Raw genomic sequence first — 13,359 nt, 5'->3', positions numbered from 1 at the left:
CTGTGGACGCCCTAATTTGCAAGCACGAGTGAAAATGTTCTACTGCCTCTTTGTGATGAAGGTGAGAATTAAGGAATCTCTTTGGGAGGAGGAACGAGAAACTCGAGCAGAGGTCAACCTGCAGTTTGGTTTCAGATTATTGGGGTGTACCCACACTTGGCCCGGTTGCCCTGTACTGTGCCCGAGCATGACTGCCCCCCTCCCCACTGACTCGCTGGTCTGGTCTGTGCTCATGTTACACTTCGTGTTCCTGGCCTGAGCACGTGCTTGTCATCAACGTACAACTCTTTGCGTTGAAGAAGACATAGGAAGGAAAGCACTATCGCACAGGGGAATGGAGTTGATTAATGTCTTTATTTTGTGACTTATTTGTAGTCGTTTTGGGTGCGATGACACAGGACCCTCATATATTTATTGAATATGCAACGCAATGATTCTCATTTGATTATGCGGCATTGACAGTCCCACATTTTACCAAATATCTGAGTTTTTGTGTGTTGCATCCAGTTTTTCCTGGATACTCTCATCAGCCCAGATTTCTAGCAAACACTGCACCTTTGCAGTCGACCAAAGTAATGCCTTAACCGCAACGTTTGTTAAGTATTTGTGTCTCTCTGATCTATACGACCTACCCGATCCGTTCCTTCTGGGTCCAGTTCATGTATAGTGTACCTGTGTGCATGCATGTGCCGGTCACCTCACTGACGTTATGTCCGTGCTTCATGCTCGGGCACGGTTTGTGATCACACTGGATGCATACTGTACCCAAGTCCAAGTGAACCATGTATGGGCCCACCTCATTAACCATCCTTGGGCACAGTATGGATCAGCTAGCATGAGGACACCCTTAGCCTTTGTCTAGTCCAGGCAGTGACCTTGCATCCCTGTAGCCGTTAAACTCATCACATGTAACATAACAGATCATCAGGCCAAACTGGAGAGGCTCCTCTTGGGGCCAGCAAGTGTTCTTCAGAGGTGAAAACAGAAAGCCTCCCAAGCAGGTCATTCTGGATACTGGGCTCATCCACGGTCACTTTCAGTCATACAAAAGCGATCGTGCATAATCAGATATAGGGCAACAAGGGACCGTTTTTCATTAAAACTGTAATTATGGGAACTGATGCAGAATCATTCGTGCGACATCCAGGTTGATGACCACATGACCACGCTTATCTTATTTCACACAGGCTGCACCAAACATCTGCTGGATGAAGTACCTACACCATGCACCATTTTTATTTACTATAGTATTCTTACATTCTCTTGTCTTTTGTGGGGGAAAAATACAAGACAGTCTAATTGCATTTCTTTCTGTGGAGAATTTGTCTGCTGAATAGCTATTGACATGTTAATGGGCTGCGGCTTTGACAGAAGGTGACTCTTTTAGGTGAACATGCTGCATATTCATAATGAGACCTTTCTCTGGCTGGAGCTTCAGCTTGTGTCCTTCACGGAAACCAGAATACCTTCAAACTGGAACTCACAGCTGGACAACCTGGGTATATGGAGAAAAGTTCCGGAACCCCGAATGTCTTAGGCAGCAGCGCGCCTTGTGGTCACTCCTGGAACCACAGCTGTGACCTTTGACTTGTTTCCCTGGTGCTACCCGACTGTGAGCATCAAGCTGGAATCAGAAGAGCAAATCAGAGCAGTGAGACCTCCACTCAGATGGAACTTACTCAGTAGAAGAACGATGTCTCCTCTGCAAGCATCCAGCACTTCCCATCTAGATCATTGTTCCTGATTTATTTCTTCATTTTCTCATGCCTGTTTTTTACCCCTATTGTAAGCGATTATTCAAAGCTGATCCCACAACCATCTGGTTCTTAGCTCACATCCATACTGCAGTATCCGTTCCCTTGATTAACAAGTTTGGAGGAACATTTCCATGCCCTTACCATCCATTACATGTATTATTCTGTTAAAAAGGGACAGATGTTATTTATGCTCAGCTAAGGATGTATTAGTCACTGTCAGAAGATTAAATTCAGGATTCATCAGTGATCAGCCAATGAGATGTGGCTTTACTGCTGCACCGAATGTCAGCCCTGTTTGATCCTCACTGGCATCCTGGAGGCCAGAGATAGCTTAGCAAAGTCGGAGAAGCTTTCCTGCGTTAACCAGATCCAGAAGCTGACCCAGTAAAAACATTCCCAGTGCCTTTCTGCTGCAAGCCTTCCTGCAGATCCATCAGATGGCTGGATTCGGACGCTCTGCCGGACCGTCCGTCCCCAGAGGACCACGGCGCACAGGTGAAGGAAGATGGATGGGGAGCCGAGAGCTTCTCCTCATGAATCTTCCTCCTGCGGCAGTTTGCCGTTGCTCATCTCTCACTTTTATCCTTTAGCCGTCTTGGCTTTGTGTAAATGTGATCCAGGGGAACAGAACAGTATTGCAGTCCCACATTTATTTGGGCCCAAGCAAGCCCCATGTCCAAGGACCTCTGCACCTGCATCCACACACTATTCCCTGTTACACACGGCTGAGTTGTCCTGGTTCTGCTCAGGCGTATAGTTCATGCATCTCTTACAGGCAGCTGTTAGCAATAGCTCTATTTTAGTGTGTGTCTGTGGTCAAGCTCATTAGCTGTTAGCATCAGCTATGTTTCAGTGTGTCTCTGTGCTCAGGCTCATTAGTTGTTAGCATCAGCTATGTTTCAGTGTGTGTCTGTGCTCATGCTCTTTAGCTGTTAGCTTTACCTATTTAAGTGTGACTGTGCTCACACCCTGTGGTGTTAGTGTTAGCTCTGTTTCGGAGTGACTGTGCTCACGCTCTGTAGCTGTTAGTATTAGCTCTGTTTCGGTGTGACTGTGCTCACGCTCTGTAGCTGTTAGTATTAGCTCTGTTTCGGTGTGACTGTGCTCACGCTATGTAGCTGTTAGTATTAGCTCTGTTTCGGTGTGACTGTGCTCACGCTCTGTAGCTGATAGTGTTAGCTCTGTTTCGGTGTGACTGTGCTCACGCTCTAGCTGTTAGTATTAGCTCTGTTTCAGTGTGATTGTGCTCACGCTCTGTAGCTGTTAGTATTAGCTGTGTTTCGGTGTGACTGTGCTCACGCTCTGTAGCTGTTAGTGTTAGCTCTGTTTCGGTGTGACTGTGCTCACGCTCTGTAGCTGTTAGTATTAGCTCTGTTTCGGTGTGACTGTGCTCACGCTCTGTAGCTGTTAGTATTAGCTCTGTTTCGGTGTGATTGTGCTCACGCTCTGTAGCTGTTAGTATTAGCTCTGTTTCGGTGTGACTGTGCTCACGCTCTGTAGCTGTTAGTATTAGCTCTGTTTCGGTGTGACTGTGCTCACGCTCTGTAGCTGTTCAGATTATCTCTGTATTAGCGGTGTTGCCAACTTTGATCAGCTGGCTGGCGTGAAAGTCTGTATACATGTACATGAAAGCGTGAGAGTTGGCAGCTGGTATTAGTGTGTCTCTGTGCGAATACTCTGCAGTTGTTAGCGTTGGCTGTTTCAGTTTGTCTCTGCACTCACGATGGGTAACTGTTAGCGTTAGCTCTGATTCAGCGTGTCATCAATATTTTAGTGTTTAATAATTTAAAAAATATTGCCTTTTTTGATTTCTAAAAATCAGTTCATTATAACAAATGTATATACCCTTTAGTATCACAATTTAATTATGGGAGTAGTTCAAATTATCATAAAACAAAAAGGTGGTTTTATACTGTGAAAAGTTTGAGTACAGGGGCACTAGTGATACGCATCTGAAGAAAAAATACACAGGAGCCAGTCAGGGCCGCTAGAATAAGCAGAATCACCGTAAGTGCTGTCTATTCATGTTTATTATATTACCATTAGTACAGAGAGCTTTTTAATATCTTTTGTCCCAGTAACTGCTAAATACACTCATTATTAAAGCCATAAAGGTGTCTGCCTGCTACTTTAGAATCTCCATTGAATACGTGTTTGAGAAAATATTTAGGCTACAATCTGGGCTTATTCTGCGTGGCCTGATGGTGCCAATGTGCATGTGTTCATGTGCGTTGGGCTTGTTGGGACCAGTGCTATTATCATAAACTAAAACTGAAATTAAAACTCACACTAAACTTAGAAAATAATTCATAAACTCAAATAAAAATGAAAACTATATTTACCAAAAAAAAGTGTCTCACTTTAAGATGCGAGAAGTACCCCCACACAACCAATGTCTGTTTACCTTGCTTGACCACATGATCTCCTCTTTTAAAAGGTGTTGTGGCTGCTGAGCTGTCCCTTTCTTCACCTCCATTTCAGTGATTATTCCATGATTTGCCAAAACAGGAGCATGTTAACCAAATTTAATGAACATAAGGATATGTTGAATTTATACGGATTACAGTAAAACTTTGAATTGCGAGCATAATTCATTCCTGAAATGTGCTCGTAATCCAAAGCACTCTTATATCAAAGCGAATTTTCCTATAAGAAATAATGGAAACTCAGATGATTTGTTCCACAAACCAAAAATATTCATATAAAAATGATTAATACATAATATAAAGTAAAAATACATAAAAACAAATTAACATGCACTTTACCTTTGAAAAGAATCGCGGATGGTGTGAGGGAGATGAGAGAGGAGAGGAGGGTTATTTTGTAGGACGACTTTCACTATAACTAATGGAATCACTGCTATCTGTTGGCTCACTGGATTTTTTTTTTTTGTGTGACTTTAACAAGGAGCCGGTGCAATGACAGCCGCTTTTGCCTCCTTTTAGATTTCGCAGAAATGTGGACATTGCATTGTCATTTAACAGTTTCACCACTCGCACTGCTATGTCCTTATCCGGGTGGCGCTTTTCTACTAAATTTTTACTGTACGAGTGAGGCGCACCGACTGGGATCGAGCATGGGGGACGATTACCTACAATCTCACAGCGTGAGAGAGAGAAGAACCATCTGCTCAGGTGTGATCGCGTAACGCTCGGCAGACAAAGCGCATACGTAATACTCGTACTGCAAGACCTCGCTCGTTTGTCAAGTTAAAATTTATTAAAAATTTTGGTCATCTTACAAAATACTCGCGAACCAAGTTACTCACAAACCGAGGTTTGACTGTACTAACTTTTGAGCATGACATCGCCTTTCATTATTATTTTTAGGCATACTAGTAATCTGCTTATGAAATTGTGAGCATAAGGAATGTCAGTTTAGTGCAGAAAAGCCCTAATACTATGTAGATGTTAACATTAGCTCTAAAGCCCAGCAGTGGCATGAAAAGGTCATTTTTATTTTCTGGAAGAAAATCAGTAGATTAATCAACAAATCAGTAAAATAGTCATAAGATTAATTGATAGAAAACTGTCAATAGTGGCAGCCCTAGTCTCCGTGCTTCTGCTCTGTAGCTGTTAGCATTAACCCTGTTTCAGTGTGTCTCTGAGCTAATACTCAGTAGCTGTTAGCATTAACCCTGTTTCAGTGTGTCTGAGCTAATACTCAGTAGCTGTAGCTGTTAGCATTAACCCTGTTTCAGTGTGTCTCTGAGCTAATACTCTGTAGCTGTAGCTGTTAGCATTAACCCTGTTTCTGTGTATCTCTGCACTCAGTCTGTAGCTGTTAGCATCAGTTCTGTTTCTGTTTTCCTCGGTCTTGTTGGGATGTATTGGACGCACTATGAGTGGAGCAAAATGGGTCTCTCATGAAATGCTGAAACCCAAGACCAGGTTAATGGTCCTGGTGGCAGACTCCCAGACGCACCTCTAAGGCCACAGGGGCTTCGGTCAGAGCTGGCCATCTGAACGGTTTCTGGCACTGGTTTCTGGGACGTGTGCAAAGGCTCTTGTCAGAGGGGCCCGGTGTGGAAAAAAGCTGTAGAACATGAGGACGATGAGCTGGGTAAACACCTCAGTGAGGATTTTTATGGCACATGAAAGATTCCAGCCATTCCAGCTGTCACGGCACATGGCAGCTGGCAGTGATTAGCTTCTGATTCACTTTAGCTGCATATAGAGGCCGGTTGTAAAAATATGAACAGTATAACTGTTTCCTGAGTTTGTGCTGACAGCAGCCCCCTGGGGGCCAGGCTCCGTACAGAAACATATGGCAGTGGCTTGGGTCCCATGCCAGCAGCTAGATTAGCCGCAGTCTTCGGGATGCGAGTCAGATCTGGGGTTATCCAGCTAACACAGCGTCCTCCAAGCAGCGCCGGGACATGGTGACAGTTCTGTCTTTTAGCTGCCATTGGCTGTAAGGTTAGAATAACTCTTCTGAATGCTCCCTCATAATAATTACCTTTATCTTGACAAATCTTCAAGGTCAATTTGTAGTACTTGTGTTTTCAATATTGCTGGTGTTTCCATTAAGGTTTGAGAAACGTTCCTGACAGAACAAACGTTAATCACATGCTGACAGATCTGACTGGGATTAGTAATCGTCTTAGCAAATGGTATCACAGGGCTTAAGACAACCCTAATAAAACCGAGTAGAAAGCATGTGATGTTGGGAATTCACCAAGCATGAAGGCAGTGAAGCATTTCGCTATGAAGTTCGTCGTATGAAAAATTCCAGTATGATCTCGTTCTTCTCTCTCTTCAAACAACTAGAGTTACAGTGTAATTCTTAAGGCTGTTTCACTTGAACACGTCTTGCTTTTGCTTAGAAAAGTGGAATGGGCCTGATGATGTGGTAAGTGGAAGGTCAGAACTGGCGTCGTGCCTTGGTGGGTCTCGCTCTGGCGCTGACCAAAGCCTCCCGGCGGTAGCAGAAGCCTGGTCCTCTGGATGCTCAGGACTCGGCCTGTGCTTCCTCTGCCTTCCTGCGAAGCGGAGCGCCCTGTCCTTTGAAGACGTGTCAGCGGCTCATTTCTGAAACCCCATCTGGACGGGAGAAGCTACCAGTCACACTGTGGTTTTCTGTGGTTACACAGCAATTACGGCTGAGCTGCAGCTCTCAGCAGAGAATGGGAGCCATCAGGTCATCTCTGCTGCTCCGGAGTGAGATGAATGAGGTCTTGTGTACACTGGGAAGCCTCGCTGGCTTGCCTGCCCATATTTACTACTGTTTGGTTACACTTTTAGCTTCATATTCAGTGTCTGTCAAAGAGTGAATATTTTTATTAAAAAAAAAAAAGAATAAAGGAATGATTGAATACAAAGTCATTCTTAGGAACACCAGCTTTTGACAAAGCTTTGCATTTCTGCTTTCAATAATGTAGCCTTTAGTAAAACAAAAGGTGGGGGGGCGGTGGTGGCATTTTTATATTTAACTTTGACCTCATCCAAATTCTTAAGAGGTACTGAACCAGAGTTTTCCTCTATTGCAAAATTAGACATAATAGCATAAAGTTCTACTGAAAGCACTGGATCAGTACAGAACAATAAGCCTTATGTTTAACCGATTTCATCAGTTTGTGTTTATTTCTGATTAATGCAAGTTACGCAAACACTGTGGGTCCTCCATGCCAGAGAGTTTATTCTAAGTACCTGGACTTGCAAATCAACCAGAAATCTTTTCTTATTTTTCCAAAAACTCTTCCATTCCCTGCTTATTTATCGTAATTGTCAGTTCAGAAGAACAGAAAATGATTGAATTGCCCCCAAGTTTCCCGTTCTGCAAACAGTATAAGGTATATAAAGGACAAGTCTAGGAAAGAGTTCATGGTTAAAAATGAGCCTGGGTTAGCTAGTATCACACATCACAGAGACGTCATCAGCAGTGCAGGGGAGGGAACCATTGCACTATTACAGTGAGCCAGCGTACGGCGCAACAGCAGCAGGACCTTAGCAAGTCAGTGTAAGATGCAACACTAGTGGGATGTGACACTGAGTCGGCATTAGATACAACACCAGCGTGTCACACCGAGTCAGAGTAAGACATAACATCAGTGGGATGCCACACCGAGTCAGTGTAAGATATAACACGAGCTGGGTGTCACACCGAGTCAGTGTAAGATATAACACGAGCTGGGTGTCACACCGAGTCAGTGTAAGATATAACACGAGCGGGGTGCCACACCGAGTCAGTGTAAGATATAACACGAGCGGGGTGCCACACCGAGTCAGTGTAAGATATAACACGAGCGGGGTGCCACACCGAGTCAGTGTAAGATATAACACGAGCGGGGTGCCACACCGAGTCAGTGTAAGATATAACACGAGCGGGGTGTCACACCCAGTTAGTGTAAGATATAACACGAGCGGGGTGTCACACCCAGTTAGTGTAAGATATAACACGAGCGGGGTGTCACACCGAGTCAGTGTAAGATATAACACGAGCGGGGTGTCACACCGAGTCAGTGTAAGATATAACACGAGCGGGGTGTCACACCGAGTCAGTGTAAGATATAACACAAGCGGGGTGTCATACTGAGTAGGCATAAAATTAAACCACACTAGGGTGACACACCGACAGTGGGCTGTTACAGGAATTCAGTGTAAAACATGACACCAGGAGTGCATCACAGCAAGTCAGTGTAAGATGTAACACTGGTGGGGTGTCAAGGCGATATGGCATAACATTGGTGGGTTTCACAGCGAACCAGCGTATGCCGTAAAATTGGTGGGGTTTCACAGCGAGCTGGTGTACACAGGTGTCACACCAAGTTGGCACAATACATAATACAGGTGGAGTGTCGAGGCATGCTAGTGCATGCCATCACAGTGGCCGAGTGTCACAGGGAGGTGGCATATGCTGTAATACCACAGGGACGTACATTATAATAGCGCTGGCCTTCTCAGCCAGTCGGCGTACGCTGTGAATTGTGTTTTTCCTGAAGTACCAAATATCATTCTTAGAATGTGGTTTTCCTGTTTGGTTAGTAAGGATTAGTGCTTCCATTTTCCAGCACTCTTGGTCCAAAACGTAGCTCTGTGTTCCTCATGCTTACCTGTTTCCACCTGCCCCAGGCTCGGAACTCCCCTCCTGCCCCCAGGCATCAGACCCATCCGGACCCCTGGACCATCCATGCTGCCTTTGGACAAACAGACTCCGCCTACTGACCAGCACCACCTTCCCACCCAGCACAAACCCTACACCCACTTCAGCGACCCCTCAGGCCATGAAGGTAGAGTCTGGAGGGCCGGGTCACTCTGGGGGGAGGGGTATCCTGCCAGCGACTACCGTGCCTTTATGTTTTTAGAGTTTAATTGACTGCTACACCAGTGACTTGGGTAAGGACAGAAATCTGAAAGTTGCCCCTTCGGGTGAGGTGACTGATCTGCATGCCTAACGTGGCACGGGCTCCACGTTAACGTTAACGTTAACCTCCTGGGACCCCCCCTGAGTACCAGTCTTGCTCAAACCTCCTCTTTAATGAGGTTTGATGGGCTGTTGCAAAATGATCTACATGCGCCATCCATGAATGGCTTCAAGCCATGAAGACTGACAGGCAGGCAAAGCGTCTCCTGATTGTGCTTTTATTCAGTGTCTCCATGAGTCACCGTTACCTTTTACTCCATTATTATTTTATGAGACAGTTTTTCTCCTGGGTTCAGCTAGTGCACAGGTCTGTCCGGGGTGAAGACCAGGCAGGATGCTGCCCCCAGTCATGTACAGACAGCCAGGAGCAGAGTCTGAACATTTTCTGTCCTGACCGGCGGCTTTAATCCATTCTTAATTACATATTTTTGATATGTCTAGAGGTCATTTTCAAGAAAGGTCAGACAATATATTTTGAGATACTGCATCCACTGAAGTGAGTAAAGGAATATACGCAGCAGCCCCCCCTGTCGCCCCCTGTTGGTGGGAGGTATTCAGGACAGTTTTTTTGAATGGGACTGACTGGAATGCTTGTATTAACAGGCCCTGCCCCCTTCATACGAGTGAGATATTTACTTGTCAGATGTTGCCAGAGCTACAAAAAGAGAGGGCAAGAAAAACATTACGCAGCCTGAACTGGACCTGCCGTGGCTTGGGCTGTAGATCCCAGTTAGATAGAAATGGCTTTCAACTTGAATTATATCTCTGGAAGGGGGAGGACATGCGAGAGGCCCTAAAGTGTAATGGGATGCAGTGTTTAAGGCATTAGCAGTGGGGTTTCCCGCATTGCTGAAAGGAGCTCGGAAAGCCTTTGAAGGGCTGCTCCAGTGGCGCTCGGCGCAGGCTGGGGACGGGGACGGCTATGCCGCTGTCACGGAGCCCGAAGCCGGGCCCAGTTTCGCAAGCGGCCTTTAACAAAGTGCCCTATTGTTATTTTATTAACCGTTTATGATTGTGTTTGCTGTGCTGTTCCCATTGTGAATGCACATGGGTCGAATCAGGGTAATCACTTCAGTCTGTTCCCAGTATTTAGTGCCCCCCCACCCCTAAATGTTTGCACGTGACAGCATGGGCTTGCAGTGTGGGGGGGGTCGGCCCCTTGTAGTAGGAAGCAGAGGAATGTAGCAAGACTCTCTGTGAGCACCTGAGCATGTGGAAGCCCGGATCGTGAAGCCACCAAGAGCATGGCAACCCTGACTGTGAACCCCCCGAGAACATGGCAACCCTGACTGTGAAGCCCTCTGACTGTGAAGCCCCCAAGGGTATGATGGCCCTGACTGTGGAGCCCCCTGACCATCAAGCCCCTTGACTGTGAAGCCCCTGACCATGAAGCCCTCTGAATGTGAAGCCCCCGAGAACATGGCAACCCTGACTGTGAAGCCCCCGAGAACATGGCAACCCTGACTGTGAAGCCCTCTGACTGTGAAGCCCCCGAGAACATGGCAACCCTGACTGTGAAGCCCACTGTCCGTGAAGCTCCTGAGACCATGGCAACCTTGACTGTGAAGCCCCCGTGAACGCGGTGAGCCTGACTGTGAAGCCCCCTGACCGTGAAGCCCCCGATAGCATGGCAACCTTGATTGTGAAGCTCCCAAGAGGATGGTGGCCCTGACTGTGAAGCCCCTAAGAAGATGGTGGGCCTAACTGTGAAGACCCCTGACCATGAAGCCCCTGAGAGCACAGTGACCCTGACCATCAAGCCCCCTGGCCATCAAGCCCCCTGTCCATGAAGCCCCCTGACCGTGAAGCCTGCGAGAACACAGCGGCCCTGACCGTGAAGACCCCATGGCTGTCATGTGACCGTCGCCCTAAGGGCATGCAGCTTGGTGCTGCTCCACACAAACACACGGCTGTCGACAAGGCAGTGTGGCCCTCAGCCATCCAGTCCCTCGCAGATGAAGCACAGAGTGCAGGCTGGGGCCCTCCACGCCAGCTAGGGGCCTCTGGGGAGCTTTCGCAACCGCCAGGCTGGGCCGGGCTCAGGGGGACACATTTCGCAAGAGGGCCTGGCCGCGTCCAAGGCGCCGCATGGTAGTGGTGCAGGCTCCGTCCCACAACACTGGGCACAGTAAACAGCCCGTCTGTATCCACGGACCCCCAGGAACTCCTGGAATGACAGAGACACCAAGTATATGGGCTCCCGACGGTACACGCTGCCCCCTGCTGTTAGGGGACAGCCCTGAAAAACTGCCATTTCAGGATCATGTTTAACGAGATCTGTGATAGTCATTACTCTCCCGTACGGAAAAACAACAAGCACACAGTTTTATGGCACCCCGAGGGCTGCACTCTCATAGGAAGAGTCGCTGATGTTTATCAGAGCAGGGGACACCCTGTTAGGCTACGAGTAAAGTCCCTCGACTTCTGCTGTCCCCACAGCGGCATCACAGCTGTAGATCAAAGAGCATTAAGGGATGCGGCCACTGGGATCGGCACTGAGCCCATCGCTCTTCTGCCGAATGCTCCTGCTCGCCGAGATGCCAGAACACTGCCGCCTGGCCCAGTGCCAAAACCAGTTTGTCAGAAATAAATGTTCAGAAATGTTTCGGCCATTTACTCCAGTCACCACTAACTGGTTTCCAGGTTCTATAAAAGTAAAGCAATTTATGTTTTTTTTCCCATTTTTATTCATGGCTTCCTGTCGCTCTGCTGCCCCCTACAGGTTACCAGGGCAGCTTTCACAGTTGCTTCCATTACGGAGACAGTTACAGAATGGAACCATCTGTGAGTGATGTCCATGTATCCGGAGATGGCCACTGCTTTAGCTCCCACCGGCAGAATGGCTACCCTGTGTCCATCTCCAGCGGCCCGGCCAGTGGTGAGTCCCACACTCGGCTCGGTGGGGCGTCTCCAGCACTGTCCTCACTGCCATGTGGAAGCCCGCAGGTCTGTGTCCCCTGCTGCAAGCAGGTCTATGTCAGACTCGTAAAAGGAGACTGATGCCCCCGTCAGGTTGTACGGCACTGCCTACTGACTTTGGGGAGGGGACTTACGGGGCAGGTGTCAGTGGGCCTGAATGAGACAGATGGATTCTCGGGGAGGAAACTCCTAGTGGACGCGAGACGTCACAGGCTGATTGTGAGGCACAAACACCAGTCCAAGTCCCTTACACACACTGGCCCTGATATTGATCTTAGTAAAAGGGTAATAATGATAAGATGATGAATGATATTAATAATAATAAAATCGGTAAAGCATGGAGGTGCTGTTTTCTGGTCGTCTCACATGTCTCACTACACCAAGAGAGGGTTCTCAAAGCCACACTGGCTCTCCGCCTCTCCGCAGGCTTCGGTGTGGTCCGAGATATGCAGGAGTTCACCTGCAGCCCAGAGGAGACCATCTTCTTCCAGGTGGGCGGCTTTGACCGCTGCTTGAACCAGATCTCCTCGGTCTACACGGAGACGTGAGAGGCAGGGCGTGTTGTGGGATCCTATCAGCGTATCGCCGCCCTGCCTTGTCCCTCCTCCTCCTCTTCCATACCCTCCTCACACTCCTCTTCCTCCTCTTCACACTCCTCACTCTCCTTCTTCTCATCCTCCTCATCCCCTTTCTCCTCCATATCCTCCTTATCCTCTTCATCCTCCTCATCCTCTCCTGCCCCTGCCTGCTCTCTCTGAGGGCTACTGATTTAGCTCCCTATTCTTTTTGGAACTACTGCATGTGTCTGTATTGAAAATGTATCTTTTTGCCGTGTTTTGTCATTGAAGCGGATTTTTTGCTGTCTGTTGTGAGTGTGTTACCACTTAGGCTGAATTTGTTTTTGTGTCTGTGAAGCTGATTGGGATAGATATGTGGCTTTAGGGAACACTGATAGCCCAACAAAATCAGTCAGCCATCTCAAACAACTTCTGGCATCATGTAAAAAATGTACAGTTTGTTTAAAACAATTATTCTAAATTGTTCATATATTTTCATGTTTTAAATAAATGCTTGTTCAATTATCATTCTGTTCATGGTATTTTATATATTGTATCTAAATAGTTACTTCTCTCTGAAGAAAACTCAGGTATTGTATGGACACACACTTAGCACAAAGTTAGCAAGGATCAAAAAAGTATAATAATCTGTAATTAAAACTTTGAATGGTTCCCTAATGTACGAAGAAGCACTTTTTCCTACCACGTGCTGCGCTGCCATCTAGTGGACAACATTGGGATTTACCCAAAACGTTTTTGTCGGT

General features: G+C 47.0%; 1 protein-coding gene across 1 annotated transcript in view; it reads left to right on the top strand.

The window, feature by feature from the left end:
- LOC125716925 (zinc finger protein GLIS1) overlaps positions 1-13,121 on the top strand; it is a 62,932-nt gene extending 49,811 nt beyond the window's left edge. The window contains 3 exon segments of the mRNA XM_048989770.1: positions 8,828-8,985; positions 11,842-11,997; positions 12,465-13,121. Of these exon segments, the coding sequence (XP_048845727.1) occupies positions 8,828-8,985; positions 11,842-11,997; positions 12,465-12,586 (436 nt within the window). The 3' untranslated portion in view covers positions 12,587-13,121.
- The last annotated feature ends 238 nt before the right edge of the window (positions 13,122-13,359 follow it).

The sequence above is a fragment of the Brienomyrus brachyistius genome, chromosome 21 (assembly GCF_023856365.1).
Source record: "Brienomyrus brachyistius isolate T26 chromosome 21, BBRACH_0.4, whole genome shotgun sequence".
NCBI classification, from domain to species: domain Eukaryota; kingdom Metazoa; phylum Chordata; class Actinopteri; order Osteoglossiformes; family Mormyridae; genus Brienomyrus; species Brienomyrus brachyistius.
This window is presented reverse-complemented; position numbering and strand designations above follow the sequence as displayed.